The sequence below is a fragment of the Phodopus roborovskii genome, unplaced genomic scaffold (genome assembly GCF_943737965.1).
Source record: "Phodopus roborovskii unplaced genomic scaffold, PHOROB, whole genome shotgun sequence".
In the NCBI taxonomy this organism is placed as follows: domain Eukaryota; kingdom Metazoa; phylum Chordata; class Mammalia; order Rodentia; family Cricetidae; genus Phodopus; species Phodopus roborovskii.
The window spans coordinates 34,639,734-34,658,706 of record NW_026126418.1 but is presented as its reverse complement, the minus strand read 5'-3'; the positions used below and the strand labels follow the sequence as shown (position 1 = coordinate 34,658,706).

The 18,973-nt window shown below is 35.2% G+C and overlaps 1 protein-coding gene across 1 annotated transcript in view; it reads left to right on the top strand.

Annotated features, from left to right (window-relative positions):
- The window catches only part of Ubr3 (ubiquitin protein ligase E3 component n-recognin 3), a 145,627-nt gene that overhangs the window by 111,850 nt on the left and 14,804 nt on the right, over positions 1-18,973 (top strand). The window contains exons 29-32 of the mRNA XM_051184512.1: positions 1,931-2,067; positions 8,500-8,585; positions 11,742-11,847; positions 16,872-16,975. Of these exons, the coding sequence (XP_051040469.1) occupies positions 1,931-2,067; positions 8,500-8,585; positions 11,742-11,847; positions 16,872-16,975 (433 nt within the window). The remainder of the gene's footprint in view (positions 1-1,930; positions 2,068-8,499; positions 8,586-11,741; positions 11,848-16,871; positions 16,976-18,973) is intronic.

The following is an 18,973-nucleotide window of genomic DNA, read 5'->3' as shown; positions in this document are numbered from 1 at the left end:
TACTATACTTTTCCTTAGTCAAAATCATTATAATTTAATGTATTAAGACCAGATATCTTCCAGGTTGTGAATTTAAGCTTTGTCCTAGTTAGGGTTATCATTGCTGTGACAAAACACCATGGCTAAAAGCAACTTGGGGATGAAAGGATTTATTTGGCTGACACTTTCATATCTCTTCATCACTGAAGGAAGTCAGGACAGGAACTCAAACAACACAGGAACCTGGAGGCAGGAGCTGATGCAGAGGTCATGGAGGGGTGGTGCTTACTGGCTTGCTCCTAATGGCTTGCTCAAGCTGCTTTCTTACAGAACCCAGGACCAACAGCCCAGGGATAGCACCACCTACAATGGGTTGGGCCCTCTTCCATCTATAACTAGTTAAGAAAATTCCCTATAGCCTTTGTTGTAGCCTGATCTTATGGAGGCATTTTCTCAACTGATGCTCCCTCTGCTCTGATGACTCTAGCCTGTATCAAGTTGAAATAAAACTGACAGCATAAGCTTAAATGTTTAGGCTTTTAAAAGATGTTGAACTATTTAAAAAACAATACAAAACAAAAAGTATATATGTTATATTTCGTATTTAGGAATAGATACATTTGAAAAATGGCATCAATAGAATTCTGCCATTGTATGAACATCAGAGTGCATTTATACAAACCAAATGGCTTTGATGTCCTTAGATACTATCATTTTAAGGGACTACCGTAGTATATGTGGCCCATTCTGTACCATTGCTTGATATGCAACTTTATCTTTGTCTCTGTGTACATATGTAATATAGCATCTAAGTGTCAAATACAATGTAATCATTTGAAAATATATTCATTAGTTATATTAAGATTAAGCTTGATGATCTAAGTTTACTCCCTAAGGGCCCACATAGTGGAAGGAGAGGATTTACTACCCCAAGTTGTCCTCTGACCTCTACCCATGTGCCACAGTATACACAAACCCACCCAGATGTATGCATGTGTAGACACATCAAATAAATGAATGTAATAAAAATTAAGACTGTATTTATATACATCTTTATTTACTCTGTGTGTATATTATAAAATACCATGTTATAGTATAGTATAGTATACTAAGTATAGTATAGTATAGTATAGTATAGTATAGACTATAAATTAGTCTACTATAATGTGAATTTGGCATAAATGAATCTTTTTTAATCCTCATCAATAGAATTTATGTGATTTAAGTTCTTAAATGTTTTGTCCATATTGAAGATCTCTGTTATGGTTTCCAAAGAAGTGACAGCTGTGCTTACTATGAAAGCCAGGCCCACCACCCTATATTTTTATAGTGCTGGGAATTGTACTTCGGCCTCTCATGAACTCTGCCACAGAGCTATATATTCCTAGTCCCTAAACTAAGGACAGTTATCTTTTGGAACAAAAATTTGTGCATTAAACCATTTCAGATTCATCATGTGATACTTACTTTCTTAAATGAATACTAACTTTAGACTTTGAGGATGGGTGTGTGTGTGTGTGTGTGTGTGTGTGTAATTATGTATGTAAATTTTATGGGTTTAAAATTTGCCTGAAAGTAAGGGACATTGAAATTACTTTGGAAACCAGCCTTAAATAAAGTCAAGTATTTTGTAAACCTGAACCGGTTCTAAAATGTTATTTAGTGTTACATACTCATTAGACTAGAGTTTGTGTGGCTAATTCATAATTGAGTTTATTGTAATTGGGTATTATTAGTTGCCATCCAGAATTTGAATAAACAATTATGAGACAGATTCATTTTTGATTCATTTTCTTTGCATACTAAATTGTGCGAACTTGTTCATGTTACATTTCATTTGACTTATGCTAATTTCCTAGTGTGTTCATATGATAAATATTTCAGTTTTAAGCTATTACTAAAGGAAATGAATGTGAAATTTATGTGTATTTCTACTTTTTTTTTTTTACAGTCAGAAACCAACTTAAGTAAAGAAATGGAATCTGTAATGAAAGATATAAAAAATACCACTCAGAAGAAATACAGAGACTATAGCAAGACCCCAGGCTCACCAGACAATGATTTTCTCTTTATGTACTCTGTTGCTAGGTAGGTATGTGTAATAGATACTAGTGTTTCCTTAATATTAGCTTTTTCTTTATTGTTTTGTAAATTTTTGTTTTATCTGTTACTGTTTATATTTGTTTAAAGAAAGGATATGTATCTTTATTATTGTTTAAAAGTATAGCTAGTTTTATAACCTCCCAGGAGGTTATTTCCTGAAGTTATTTTTCAAATTACTTTGATGCATAGTCTGAATGCTATTGATCATTATAGAACATAAGGGGAAAAGTATATTATTAATACTCACTTGGGACAGTTAAGCCCCTCAAAGTATGACATTTTATGTATGATGAAGCCTTGTTAAGTGCTGATGACAAGAACTAAAAACATAATGTTATGTTCCTTCATTACAGAAAATGCAGCATCATCAGTAGAGATTGATTCTTTGTTGGCCCTCCTAGTGTTTCAGGAAATGTCAGCTGGTTTAGAAAACCAGAGAGAGAGAAGAGAAAGCAGGAAGGCAGGCGCTCCAACCTTGGGTGGAGGTCAAGGAAGCAGCAAGTGTTTCTCACCTTTAAATTAGGGAGCAGTAGTCTAGTTGCTGAGTATGTGGACCATCACCAATGAATACATTGAAGCAGGAATTCTGGAAAAATGTGTGAAAGCGGAAGCCACAAAAGAAATAAACAGGGAGGAAGCAGGCACATACAGCTAGGCACTTAAAAACACATTCTTCAAAGCTGATCCTTTAGAGCCTTGGATGTCTTTACAGTTGTACTTCTTATTTTGTTTGAATAGTATTGTAGTCAGTAAGATTTAGAGAGAAGGGTGTGACTGCCAGTGAAAGACTGGAGTTCAGATCTCTTCAGTCAGGGTTCAGTGGTTTTGTTTTTTCAAGTCATCTTTTTTCCTGTCTTATGTTCAACTTTCATAGGTTGTGTTATGTTTTCTAATCTTTGCCCCACTACCTAGTAGTATAACAAAACAGTAAATGAAAGAGTATATGCAACCTTTAAAACCCAGGGAGAATGGATGCAGACTTAGAGGAATTACAGCAAGCAAGTTAGAGTTCAAGATAAGGAGTCTTACTCTTCAGTCTGAAAATATAAATGCTTGACCTAGGTTGACATAGAAGATCTGCTAGATTAGAAAATGACCTCCTAGTTTATATCCTAGGCTGTTGTTTATCCAGAATACTTTTTTTTTTGTGGTGATGATGAGGTATACATTAATTATTTTGTTTCTGGAGTTACTGATTATTGCATACTTATAATTAAATATACTTACAAAAACTAAATTTAATAAAGATTTTATATATTTAACTTTACCAAGGACCTAGGATTATGCTTATCTTCTATATAAATTATAGTAACATTGTAACTATTCTTACACATTCTCTCTCTCTCTGCCTCTCTCTCTTGCCATTTGTGTATTATGCCTTCAGTTTCACTAGAATTAGCATTATTGCAAGATCCTGAGATTTTTGACTGAATGGGGATGATCAGTACATGGAATTCATCCAAATGATTGATTTTATTGCTGTATTAAATTGTGCAATTGAATGAATTCCCAAAAATGGAATTTTCCTGATTAAAGTACAATTTGACTGAAATTTTAGATCCTTGTTTCTTACCCTAAAATATAAATAACTTATGAAAAAAAAAAGGTTGAATAACAATGAAATGAACTCATTGTGGTTTCTATTTTATAGAGAAGCAAGGACAGGTTTCAGATGCTAAAGCTATGGGTAGAGAGATAGGAAAGTCATACTGCCATCCCCATCCTTCTCTGAACCCCAATAATAAACTGAGACAGTGATTGTTTGGTCAGCCTCATCAGGACATTACAGTCTTGAAGTGAGCTTGCAATGTTTAGTCATTGCAATGACAAGTGAAGGCTGGAGTGACTCAGGATTAAAATCTAAATAGAAAGGAAAAGGTTCTTATGACATTGAGTCGATAATGGCAGGATTTGATACCAGGCCTTTATCTTAGTCTAACATGCAGCTTATTCTATTATTTTACTTAAATATTTAAATCCTGCTAAATATTTTAGTGCCTACCTTTCAGAAAAAATTATTTCTGAAACTGTATTTATGGAATACGTTTTAATAAACTTCCTTTGAATTACATAAATTTTGAACTAGTTGTGATTTTCAGAACTTGAAGATATATTTGGCATTTTAATAAGACACAATTTTAGTTTCTGAGTTGAATTTCTAGCTGGGTAAGTAATTTGTCTACTCTTTAGGGAGTGTGACAGTTTTGCTACTTGGGAAGAGAGTATCCCTTAGGTTAGCTACAAAACTCATTCTTCTGAAGAAAAGGGCACATCCCTGTTTTTAATTCGATTTGTATGAGGACCCTTTGGAAGATTTTTTTCTGAAGGCAACATAAGAAATTGTTGGAATGTGTTTTTGAAAATTAATTCTCAAATTAACCATACCTGCTTTATTCAGATTTCAACTTGTTTCTGAAATTTTTCATTCTGTTACAAATACTAGTCATAAAAATAGATTATGAAATGATTATAATGGATAGGAAGGTATCCTTCAATAACAATTAATTATGTGATTCCTGAAACTAAGAAAAAACATGACTGTCAGTAATTGAGTTTCTGCCTAAGGACTTTTGTATCGGAGTCACAAATAGTATAGAGGTATTGGTTTTTGGCTCTGGGTGTACATATTGTGAGAAAAATGAGAATGGTAGAAAAAAGAAATAGGAGCATTTAAGTTGAAGATGAACATATATTTTTCAATCATGGATGGATTGGTATTCGGTAGAGTGAATATATCTATCTTGATATACTGTAAGTCCAAAACTTTGAAAGTTATGTTGAAAATAAGAGGAATACTTTCTAAAATGCCAAGTGTTAGGTGTTTTGTTTTTTGTAAACAGAGTCTGACTATACTGCACATGCTCATCTTCAAGGTCTAAGCTTATGCAATCTGTCTCAGCTTCTTGAGTATGGCGTAAACCACCATATCCAGTGTCAAACTGAACCCATTGAATATTTTGGTTTTGTTTTATAAGTCTCTTTTTAGGGTAATTTTCCCCTTGAAAAAAATCTGTTCCCCCTTTAGTTGTTGTTGTATTTAAGGATTGTAAGGGTCAGCAAAAGGAGATCAACTGCAAATCAAAATATACAAGAGAGAGTGTGCGTGCGTGCATGTGTGGCTGGCCTGAAGTTGATGTGGAGTTCCTTCTTCAGTCACTCTTTACCTTCCAGGCCAGTCCTAGCTCTGGGGCTTTCTGTTAGGCACTTGCCTAGGATCCTCTCTCTTCACCTCCTGAATGCTGGGCTTTCAGGTGGTCTGCTAAATGGGTCTGGCTTTATGTAGGTACAGGAGATCTTAACTCATTCTTGCATTGTGAGTACTTTACCCACTGAGCCATCTCCCCAGTCTTACCATTTTTTAAAGCATGTTGATACGTACCATTGGGGATTGAGACACTAAGACATGGTTCCTGTTCTTCGGGAATTTACAATTTAGTCCGAAAGTCAAAACTAAGAAGCATTGTAAATAAAGCAGAATAAAATAGGTTCTTAAAGAAATGTTACATAAGCAGAATGCTATAGAACTTTAAAAGGGAATGTTTTAATTAGGGTTTCTGTTATTGCAACAAAACACTAACCAGAGTTTTGCAAGTTGGGGAGGAAAATGTTTATTCAGCTACCCTTCCACATCACTATTCATGACTGAAGGAAGTCAGGACAGGAACTCAAGCAGGACAGGAACCAGGAGGCAGGAGCTGATGCAGAGGCCAGGAGGGGTGCTGCTTACTAGCTTGCTTCCTGTGGTTTGCTCCGCTTGTTTTCTTATAGAACCTAGGACTACCAGCCCAGGGCTGGCCCAATGCAGCCACAGTGGTCTAGGCCCTCTTCCTCAATTACTAATTAAGAAAATGCCTCACAGCTGGATTTTATGGAGGCATTTTCTCAATTTGTATTCATTCATTCCTTTCAGATAATTCTAGTTTTTATGTCAAGTTGACACAAGACTAGCCAGTACAGGGAATATGAACAAATTGAAACAAAATATATGAAATATTTATTTCCTATCTCAGAAAGGCTTCCTAGAAGAGCTGTGCTTTTAACCTAGGTTATGTAATTAATGAAAGTATGCCTCACAACCTCCCAATCCTACAGAGAACTTGCTCAGACAATAAAGTGACAAGTTTAAGGCCTCTGGTTGCTGTTTTCTAAAACATTTGCCCTCCCTATTGTCCCAGTTTGGTTTGAGAGTGTGTGTGTGTGTGTGTGTGTGTGTGTGTGTGTGTGTGTGTGTGTACGTGTACATTTGTTTTTCAGATTCACTAAGAAGGGGAACATAACAGGAACACAAATTTTGGTCATGGAAAAAAGGAGCTGATATGCAGCTAAAGGACTTTTTAAAGCATGGTGTGTCTAAGTGGCCCAGTGATAGCTTTCAGAAGTCTTGCCATTCTTTGAAATGTAGAGGTTTTCTTTGCTGCCAAATTCACTTGGATATATTTGTGGTAGAAAAAGCAGAAGATATAATCTATTTTTTCCAAGAATAAAAAGCATAGAAAATTCATTCACAAATTATTTTTATTTTTGTATTATCCATTCAGGAAAGAAAAGAAGGTTGCTGTGGTTTTCAGCAGTGAGGTGTAATAGACAGGGACACATGGCCACTTGGATGGTTTACTCTAGTGAGTCTAAAGGGCCAGTTTGGGCATAAATGAAGCAAGTCAATTCTGATGGTTAGGGTCTGTGACAATTTTTTTAAGAAAAAAAATCTAGATATTATGTATTAATCCTTTGTATAGATAGTTTTTAAAAATGAAATAGAAATGTTAGATTTTAAAATAATGTCAGACTTAATAGGTTTCTTCCTTTAGCATAAAATTCATAATCACTTATTTGTTATCATTAAAAGTATATTTGGTGATCCAATAAACAGACTTGTTTCTATAATTTAGTGAACATTTTTTGCAAATAGTGAGATGAAAGGTTACATTCTGGTTCTGACATTCATTGTAAGATTTGTTGGTGTGTTTGGTTGGTACTTTAAAAAGTACTATCTAGGAAATCATAGTTTTTATAAGAGAATATAGCCATTAATTTTTTTCTACAGATTAGGCAACAGAAGATTTGTGAAAACAAAATGTATTGATCTCATTTATATTCCCTTGATGAAGGAACACATGCTGGTCTCCGCGCTCGCTTTCTGTCCACTAATATGAAATCCTTGTCCCTGCTTCCTTGCTGGTAGGTTTTTAGAAGTTCAGTGAGCATTGCAAATCGCCTGAAGGGTGGAAAATTCCCTTGTCACACAGATGCCCTTATCAGCAGCAGCCAGATGGAGCTCTGAGCAGGAACATTATCAATGTTAAATTGCATCTTCCCCACCCTGAGAAGAAGATTAAACCATTTTCTAGAAATGGGTGGCAAATGTACTGACACAAGAATGTTAATATTGTAAAGTTTGTATTTATAAGTTATATGTGAAAATATCATTTCAAAATAACAGCCAAAGCCAGTTTAACTATTTTGTTTTTCAGTAAAATAGGATGTAGTCTTTCATAAATCCACAGCAGGGAGTAAGCTTGAAGCCTCATTTCACTTTAAGGCAAGGTGGAGGTGGGTGGTGTCTCATTAGCAAAGTTTGGATACAGACTGGTTAATTCACTTTTGTTTGCTGAAAATAAATATTTAAGGTGATAGGTACTATTGAAATACAGCACAATTAAAGTTATAACTCAAAATATAATTTATTTTGGTAAAATCGTTCTACTGTTACTCTTTTTTAAGTAAAGATTTCAGTTCTGCATAGGTTTGCTTTTTGAAACATCAATTTACTAATAGTTGCTATTCTGTAAGCTAATAAATGCTAAATACCTTATAATTTCAGCTGTTTGTAAGCAATACTGATCTTTACCACTATCAACAGTTGCATAATGCTTTTTAATAGAACTGTAATTGATAAGAGACCGCGATTATAATCATGCGTTGATCATAGTCACTTCAGGGTTGGTTTTATTTCATGATATTGATTTCCAGATACCATTTAATCTCCAATGAATAAGAACCATTTTTTGATAGAAAAATTGGTATGTCTTTTAATGACAATAATTATCTGCCTGGTGGCTGGCAGTTGAAGTACATATGTTTTTCATGTAATCTATAGATAGCATTATGAAATACATTGCAGGACTTTTGTTGTGAAGGCCTAGCTTTTAGTATTTGCTAAAGGTTGCGACTTTGCAACAATTACATAGTTGTATGTGTAATTTTTTTTTACAGGTATAAATTTGAACCTCTAAGTAAAGATGGATAAATTGTTACTTTTAATTTCTAAATATAAGAAAAAAAATCAATATTACCTAAGCTGTGATTTTGCAAGTAATAAAGTTGAGAAGAATTGTATTGTTTAGCTTGATTGAGGTATGTCAATAAAACAATCTCTGCAGCCTGTGACTGAGATGGATTTTAATGCTTTGCTTACAGAACCAATTTGGAACTGGAATTGGTTCATCGAGGAGGCAGCCTGTGCTCGGGTGGCGCAAGCACTGCTGGTAAAAGATCTTGTTTGAGTAAGTGCTGGACAGGGTTAAATTTTAAAACATTTCTATTTATGTCCGTTTTGAAAGCCTGTATAGGTAAAGTGGTCATTCCGTGTTTTTGTTTTTTCATCAAATGCTATTCATGCAAGTTCTGTTTTCAAAGTTTGGGGTGCTACAGTTTTTAAAAGAACAATATGGATATTTAGCTTTTTCTATATTAGGTTAAGTCAGCAATATAAATGTCTAATTGATCAGATTTAATTAGTTCAAAAAATTTTAAAGGTATTCTCAGGAATAAAAAAATAGTTTTTGAAAGAAATTTTACATTGAGTTGGTTAAAATATAGTTTTATAAAGATATTTATGTTTATAGACCCCTATTGTATTGTTGCTATTAATTAATGAAAATAATGTGCTGTTTTGCTGTATAGTAACTAACATACATTAAAATAATACCTATTTTTCTTTACGTATATGCTTTATTATAGACACAATTCTTCAACACCATTTGTAAAGATATGCTTAAGGGAAGTATAATTTGCAATCTAGACTAGGTCTTCCATGGACATGGCTTTTCATGACTGTTTACATTGAATATTAGGAGTAATATTACTTAATGTCACAATATTCAGTATTTGCCCCAAATTGGTAGAGTTGAAATGTTACCTAAGGTGCCAGCATGGGAAATAAAACTTGTTTAAAACACATAGTATATTGAAAAATGAAGTTATATTCTTAAGTACTAAAAATAATATTCAATAACAATACATACCAGCTTTTAAGCATATATATATATGTGTGTGTGTGTGTATAAAATTTTAAACAATATACTAAGATGGATTTAAAAGCAGAGTACCTTAAATTTTGTACCATAAAAATATAAACATGAAATTTTGATCAAGTTATTTTAACAATTTTTAATGTTATAACAGATTTGGGTGTTTTATTTTGGGTTATCATTTGACTTCTAGAATCAAAGATTTGGGGAGTTTTTTTTTAATTAACTGTTTAGTGACCTCTAATGTATGCATTTAAATCCTATGGGTACTCTATGGTATAGTAATATGTTTTAAATGAGCAATTGTTGAGATGCAGAAAGTATAGTTTATAATATACTTGAGTTAGGATATAGTACAGTTACATAAGTTTAAATAGTTTGGCATTATTATAAAAGCTGTTGTTCCAGAAGGTTTTCAGTAAAGGATTTTTGGGGGTTTTGTACATTTTTCTTATGAGACATTTTCATTTACTCAGAGGCTTAGAATTGGTGAATTTATTATCCATAATCTTGACAAGAGTGAATACAATTCTTGTGGCATTTTCTCGAGTTCTTCTTTGGCTCCCCGTTGTTGTTCTCTCTGTTTCTTACCACTTTTCTGGTCACTTCCCCCTTGATCCGGAGGAGTACCATCTGTAGACATCCATAGCAGCTCCTCAGGCAGAGTTGCTCCTGATTCCTAAGTCAGACCTGGAGGCTCCTCACTCGCCAGGACACCAGACACCAGGGCACTGTGTCCAGCACATGACACTGTTCCTGATCACTGACTGTGAAACAGGTTGTTGCCTGTGACTATTCTGGAGATTTGAAGGGTGGGGATCGTTTCTGTATGATGGAATCAGTGAAGCTTTTGGTGGACATGGCATTTCAACAAGGCTTTGAGAGAGAAATGAGGGAGCTTCTGTTGCAAATTAGGCCACAAAGAACATGCCTTCAACAGATGGAGGACCAAACAAATGTGAAAAATAACGCATAACTAACTTTATTAAGAGGAAGTTATTACTAATGTTTACTCTGTTTATTCTTTATTAAAATGATTCGGAAGTAGATATGAATCTCCATAGATGCTGGTGATATTATAGGCTTTTAGGGTTTTCCTTGCTAGAAGTAGAATATTTGAAGCCATTGGCGGGTATCACTGGATAGTTATTAGTATCAGAACTCATGGAGAGACAGTTATCTGTCAGCAGGAAAACAGACACTCTTCTGAACTTAGATCTAAGACTGTCTGTTTATTACTGGCGTTGAGAAGCCACAATCTCTATCTCAAGTGGCTTCTGTGATTTCACAGATGTTAAGTACTAGACACTGGGAGTATAGCTCAAGTGGTACAGCACTGGCTTGGCATGCTCAAGACCCCGCACCACACCAGCACCAGAGACAACAAGGGTGGGACACAAACTAGCCTAAACTTTGGTCAAAGCAGGGAACTTTAGATATAATCCGTGATCTACACTAAATAACTTCCATCATGTGTTTTGTTTCAACAAGCAACTTAAAATGTGTAGATAACTTTAAATATTTTAGTTGCTCAAAGAATAAAGACCTGGGGGGCAGGGAGATTCACCAACGAAGAACTCTTTTATCTATCTCAACACTGCTAAGGATGTTATTATCCATAATACCCATGCGGGGAGTTGAAGGCAGCAGATTTCAGTTAGGAAATGACAATACTGAGAAGTACAAATGGGCATAACTGCAGCAGGAAGTGGAGGAAACACAGGTCTGTAGCAGATGAGAAAAGCAGACCACTTCTGAGAGAAGGTTGAGCATAAGGGCAGTCTAGACTATTAGATATCACTATGATCTGAGCACTATAGAAGGGAATGAAGTAGTTGGAGTTTGTGATGGTTGATCTTGGTTGTACTGCTTGTTTTTGTCAACTTGACATAAATCTTGACATATCTGGGAAGAGGGAGATCTTAATTGAGAAATTCCTTCATAAGATTGATTGGCTGGTAGTCAGTTCTGTAGGACATTTCCTTGATTGATGATTGATGTGGAGGGCCCCGCTCACTGGAGGCAGTGCCACTCCTGGGGCGGTGGTCCTAGATGGTGTATGAGAGCAGGCTAAGCCAGCCACAGAGAACAAGCCAGTGAGCAGTGTCCTTCCATGGCCTCTGCTTGACTTCCTGCCTCCAGGTTCCTGCCTTGACTTTCTCGGATGGAGTGTTACTGTGTGTTGTAAGATGAAATAAACCTTTTCTTCCCCAAGGTGCTTTGTAATGGCATTTGGTAAAGCAATAAAAACTTAGATACAGGTTAAACTTGACTAATTGTAATGACTGATCAAAATGAGAGGATCATGTTTCCTTATTAAAAGTAACTAGAACTGTTGAGAACCTTTTGTTCTGGAAGAGTTGTATTAACTTTCTCATTAGTTTTTTTTTTTTCCCCCAATTTGTTCAGATCAGCTGTTCCATGTATTAGCCTTGCATATGCGGCTTTATACCATTGATTCTGAGTATAATCCCTGGAAAAAACTCACCCAGTTAGCGGAAAATATGAATTCACAGTAAGTATTATTGAAACATTAAAATCAGTTAAAGTTGTTTTTAGAAAAATAGTTACTAAATTTAAAAATGACATTAAATTCTATATGAATACATTTCCTTATAAAGCATATAATAAAAATTTAAAACAAGTTGTTATTATACTTTCTGTAAAAATTACACAAAAGTTTCTACCAAGAAGACAATCTTTAGAAGAATCCTATGGGCTTTTATGTAAGTGAAGCATTCAAATTGAGGCACACAAGATTGACTTCTATTTTATGTTAAAATTTGACCAGTGGGTTCATTTAGCCTTTCACCCTTCTTTGTAAAGTTTCACATTAGTTTTCATCTGGTGGTTTAACCATCCCCGATGCAGAGAAAATCTGCCTATCTGCCGGATTGTTTCTGTGAACAACTTTCTTATATGGACTGTTTGTTGGCTCTGAAATACAGTTTGACAGGATGAATGCTTGATTCTTTCCCTGTTTATAAATTTTGAAAGTATTGAGTTGGTGCTCTGGAAGTTCTCTGTGATGACCAATAAGTTGCACTGCTTGTTTATATTCTATTAGGATACTTTTGTACATTTAATGTGTCTCGTTTCATTTCAGCCATTCTTTTCAATGTTCCTTTTAGTTTAGAGAGACTCTTTCTAAGTTGGCTATTGCACTTTTGACACATTTCAAATAGTCTTTTATAATAGTTTTTGTTTTCAGTAGTGTTCATCTTGAACATTTTATACCTGGTATCGGCTATTTCTCTGTGTAATTCTCTTTAATGATACTTTGAAAACATGGTATGGGGCCTCAGGGGCCTAACACAGCCAATGGGTTATTGTTTGCAGGCCATTTTTGCCTGCTTGGCTGCCTAGCTGTGGGGCTGTCTTTCCACCCACCCATCCACCCTTTCTTCCTTCCTCCCTAAGATTTATTTGAGTTTTTGAGTGAATAAATGCTGTGTGTGTGGATGCCATGGAGGTCAGAATAGGGAGTTGGATTCCCCGTAGATAGAGTTATGGGAGAGTAGTGAGTGCCTGATGTGGGGCCTGGAAACCAAACACAGGTCCTTAGGAAGGGCTGCAAGTACTCTTAACTGTTGAGCCATCTCTCAGCCCCCCCTTTTTTTTTCTAAAGGAGAAAAGATCTTGAGTTTTTACTGGTATTTCTAATTTGGGCATATTGTAATATGCACACTTTTAAGTCATAAAATTTTGTCATTTTATCTTTTTTATTTGGAAAAAACCTTTATTCTTGATATTAATGCTACTGCTCATTTGCATAATTGCAATTATTGTTTTTAAATATCACTATTACTGCTAACCAGAAAAATTAGTTACTTTCTTCATTGCTATAACAAAATACTTGACAAAAGCAAGAAGGAAGAAAGTTATTTCAGCTCATAGTGCAGCCTGTCATGGCAGGGAAGTTGCAGAAGCCGGAGTGGGAGGCAGCTGATCGTAGTAAATGTACAGTCACCAGTCAGATACTGTGATTATGTCACCTTTGCCTTTTAAGTCTAGGACCATGGAATGTGCCACACACATCTAAGGTGGGTCTTCCCACCCGGCTGACCCAGACTAGACACTTCTCCCAGACACATCCAGAGGTTGTCTCTTCAGTGGTCCTAGACCCTCTCAAGTAGACAGTCAGGGTTAACGGCTATACCAGACCCCCTCGTTCTTAGAGTATGTGTCATTAGGAACATAGAGTAGAGAAAAAGTTTCTTTTAAATAACATCGTAACACTCTTGTTTCACTATACCATCGGCTTATAGTATAATTCAATTTATTTTTTCCCTCAATATTTAAAGACATTTTCTAGCTGAGTGGTAGTGGCACACACTTAATCCTAGCACTCAAGAGGCAGAGGCAGGCAGATCTCTGAGTTTGAGGACAGCCAGGGCTACACAGAGAAACCTTGTCTTGAAAAATCAAAAAGGAAAAATAAAATAAATTTCTTTTTTTCTCAAAGTAAAACCTTAGTAATAAAGTAAATTTAGCTGTATCTCTTCCACATCCATCCACATGGACTACTTATTATGAAACCTCTTATCTGTTAATGACTTCTAATTTCCTGTCATGTTTATACAGTATGGATGCTAGTCCTTTGTGTTGTGAACAGAAATATATGTCACCAGATTCTCAGATGTCTTTTTACCTGGTTTATTTTTGTTTAAGTTATAAAACTAGCAATTAATTAAATTTTCATTTTGACTCAACAGGTTTTATCCCACTCTGTTGTTACAACAGTTTACCCATTCTTCCTTCTAGTGCTTGCATGGTTTTAATTTTTACATTAAGGGTTTTAATCTGTTTGGAATTTATTGTGGTGTATGCTATAGGCATTACACAGAATTTTATTTTACTTCTCTTCATAGGCATAATACCTTATCATTTTCATAGTAGCAAGTTTAAGTGAACTTATAATTAAAAAACAGGGTAAAGGTGCTTTTGTTTACTGCCACAGAGTTCAAAGAGAACAGCCAGAGAAAAGATGGAGACTATGCTACTGGCTGTGTAACAAAGGTTGAGGGGAGTGAGAAACGAATGTTTTCTTGCAGAAAACAAAAGAAAGTAAACCAGACAGCACATGTCTAGATAGTGAGTTTATGGCATACCAGTTTATGAAGCAGCCGAGAAGCGTATTCTTTCTGATATTGGCCTGAGTTAGTTGGACATTCACTTGAAAACAGTATCGACTATTACCTCATACAGATTGTATTCAGATTTGCCAATTGCTTTGATAAAGCATGTAGCAAAAGAAAATTTCAGGTTTCAAGATCATGCTTGCATGCATCTGATTTTAGTGTCTCTTTAACTTTTTGTAATTTGAAATTGATTCTGAATTTTTTTTTGTATTTCATGACATTGACTTTTTTTTAAGGCGTTAAGGCCAGTTATTTTATGGATTGTTTTAAAATTTGTTTTTGTCCAATATTTCCCAGTGATCAGATTCATATTATAAACTTTCTGTAAAACTACCACACTGTTCTGTTGTTCTTCTTAGTGTGTAGTGTCAGGAGGCATGATTTGATTTGTCCTATGACTTATCATTCTGATCATTTGGCTATGGGAGTAATTGCCAAGCTTCATATAGGAAAATGCTTTGAGGCAAGATAAACCTGCCTCTGTGTGTGTGTGTGTGTGTGTGTGTGTGTGTGTGTGTGTGTGTGTGTGTGTGTATGTGTCTGTCTGTCAACAAAAGACAGCTCCTTGAATTTCTCCATTTCCTACAAATATCTCTTCATAAACTGTATGTACTTGTCTTCCTCTCTCAGACCATGGCTCCTATTATCTTGTCTCTCCAGTCTTCTATGCTCCTTGCCCCTAACTTTATAAGACTAAACCTGAGGAGGGAATGAAGGAGAGCACCATTTCATTATCAAAATCCCTCATGGAAATAATTTTCCATATGATCAATAATGATCTCGTAGTTATAAAGTTTAGTGGACATTCTAAGTCCTCATCTCATTGACCTTTGACTTCAGATATACTTGAATACAACTACCTGGAATTATTTTTACCTTTCCTGATACTGAAGATGAAAATTAATTCCAAGTGATATATACAGATGCCATGAGAAAACTCTAGGAAGAAAATATAGATAAATACTATAAATCTTAAAACTGGGAACTGACTACTGGTTATGAAAGTAATCAACAGATCTTGGATGGAATGGAGATTCAAAGTATAAAAGCAATAAAAAGAGAAAGACAAAATTTAATTCGTATTATAAAAATTTCAGTTTTCTAAATGCTGAGCAAAATAACTATAAAGTCAAAAGGCAAACATACTTTGGGGAAATTTTTCAACAACTATGAAGAAAAACAACAACATAAACCAGACCCTACATGTACCTCTCAGCCCAATTGTGATAAAATAAAATTCAATATCTTTAGCCATAAAGAATTATTCAGATATTTTAAAAAATCAAGATGCTAGATAGGCACTCAGGAGCCAGAGGCAGGTGAATCTCTGAGTTTGAAGCCAGCTTGGTCTACAGAACAAGTTCAAGGACAGCCATGGCTACACAGAGAAACCTTGTCTTGAAAAACCAACCAAACAACAGCAATAACAAAAAATAAGACAACAGAAAAAAGAAAACATTATCCTGAAAACATACAGCCAGGCAAGATAGTACATGCCTTGTAATCCTATACCCATGCACAAATAGACAGACAGACAGACAGACACACACACACACACACACACACACACACACCCTTCCTTTAAAAGCACTAGGGAATTCTTTAGTGTGAGTTTTTGAGCCCTGAGTTCAGTTCCAACAAGACAGACGGACAAAGACACAGACACAGACACACACCCTTCCTTTAAAAGCACTAGGGAATTCTTTAGTGTGAGTTTTTGAGCCCTGAGTTCAGTTCCAACAAGACAGACGGACAAAGACACAGACACAGACACACACCCTTCCTTTAAAAGCACTAGGGAATTCTTTAGTGTGAGCTTTTGCTTTGAGGTCTGTGCTGTGCATCTCTAAATCTGGTACCTTCTCTTTTGTATTGTGTGAGATGGTCTTCTTTGGTTATCCTGTGTTGAAACTGCACATGTTAAGGCTTTTGTTAGAATTTGTGTCAGCAATAAAGTTTTAACAGTTTTTAGTGAGACTAGTAAGCAGAGTAGATTTCTGATCTGGGTCCCTGCTTCTTTATAAGGCGAGCATTCTCCTTGAGCTAGTTGTAATGGTGTCTGAGCTGTGTCATCTGTCTTTCTTTCTTGTGTTCTATTCAATGCCTCACTTAGTTTCTGTAATCTCTGTGATCCCAAAGACCCAGTGTCACGTTAATGCAACTCAGACATTTACTTTGGTAAGGCTTAATAAAATTCTTGTGTAGTGTTTTCAAATTAGAAAAAGGAAATGTAGGCATTACTAAAATGACCATATTATTAATAAAACAAGATATGGCTTTTGAGTATTTCTGTTAAGATTTCTGTATTTTTTATTTGTTTTGTAGGTATACATGTTAGATGTGAAGTGAATTAGAGAGACACAGTGCACTAGATGTGACCATACAATTTTTCTTTCAGGCTGGGGAATGAAGAACAGCAGCCTGAAGTTCCAATCCTTTATCACGATGTGACATCCCTTCTGCTCATCCAGATCTTAATGATGCCACAGCCCTTACGCAAAGGTAGTTCTTAAAATTCAGACTCTCAGATTACATTTGGAATATTCTGGAGGTTACAGAGACAAACAGGACATCCAGGCCGATGGAATGACTGTGATAATGATGCAGAAAAGCTTTAACTACACAGTTAGGACCAATCCACATGTGGGCTAGACTCCAACCGAATGTAGCAGAGAAGGCAAGCTTAGCACTGCTGGTCACTTCCCTCCATTTACTTCCTCTGCTCCTTTACTACAGATGCAATGGGACAAGGTACCTGGTGTTCCTGCTTCCTTGCTAGCACAAACTCTTCTGCAAACTGTGGATCAAGTAGAATCTTTCTTTAAAAAACAAAGCAAAACAAAAACAAAAAGAAATATTTTTATGATAAATAGCATTTTATCAGTAGCATATTTTAATCCCAGCAAGGATTGTGAGAGAGAAATACAGGTGCTTTTTTTTTTCTTTTGTCTTGTGAGTTTATTCTTTATTTATTTATTTATTTATTTTTATCAATAAGAAATAACATGTGTGAGGAAAGCACTATTTTAAAAAAGTGAAGTATTCATATAAAAGAAAACTTGAAAAGGAAAGTGTCAGCTTTAATATCTCCACCTGACCTACATGCACTCAGTAGTTAATTTAGATCTCTTAAAAATGTGATGTCCTATCATTTAAAATTAGTTGTAGTGGTATAACATTAGGTAAACAGCTTCAAATTAAATTAGCAATGTTTTAATTATTGCTCCATAGTTTTCATAGGTTTTAATTTAAATCATTTAAAATATTTTGCCACCTATTGGCTTTCTTTTCTTTTGAAAGATTAGTTTATTTTGTTTATTTTCAGAGGTAAGGATCATTATGTAGTCCTTCCTAGTCTGAAACTTCTGTTTAGACCACGTTAGACTGGGACTCATAGTAATCCTCTTGCTTCTGCCTCTTGAGTGCTGAGATTAATGGCATGCACTACCATGCCTATACTTGTTTTGCTATTCTAAATTACAGTGTAATGTGGGTATAAAAAGACTTTCTTTCCATGGAAAACATTCTTTGTGTATATTTCAGTTTTAATAAAATCAACCTAGGGGTAAAAAGTGGTCATTTGTTTTAAATATTGACAAATTACAATATTTCATTTAAATTACATTTATTAAAGGTAAAATAATATCATTTATATACAAACCACACAAATAGCAGCCCTGTGGATTTTGATTTAAGTTTTGTGTGTGTGTGTGTGTGTGTGTGTGTGTGTGTGTGTGTGTGTGTGTGTGTGTGTGTGTGTGTATAGTCCTGCTGTCCTGGAACTCATTCTGTAGGCCAGGTTGGTCTTGAACACAGAGATCTGCCTGCCTCTGCCTCCTGGGTGCTGCTATTAAAGGTGTGTATCACCACTGTCTGGTTTGATTAATATTTTAATTACAATATTCACATAACATACATATTTATAGTTATGATTGTGATGACATTGATATTGTCACCATTGCTAAATTCCAGAAAAAGTTAATCAGCACACACACACACACACACACACACACACACACACACACACACACACACAAATGACTATCAGTAGCTACTCCTTGTGTCGTCCTCCTTTTAACATGAATATATTTTTCAATATTTTTTTGTGGGATTGACTATGGTTATGAATTTGTTAATTTATTTTATAACTTGTCAAATAGCCTAATTTGATCTCTTTACAAAATAAATTTCAAATTCTTTAGTATGTATGTGAGGGAGAAATTATGGTTAGTTTTCATTAGTTTAGGGAAACAGCTATCAGGGGGTCATGGTAATTTATTCCTAATTGTGTTCAATTAATGCACAGTGTATTATATTTTAACCTACAAAAAGTTGCTTTGTTTTATTTTTAAATATACAATTATAGGGCTAGTTTCATATAAACCTGAGAGCCTAACAGGGAAGAAATTTGGCATGTGGAAGGAAGGATTTACCCTTCAGTTAACAGTGCAGGGCCTGCTGCTGAGTGTCTGACCGGTGTAGCTGGTAGCCATTGAGAAA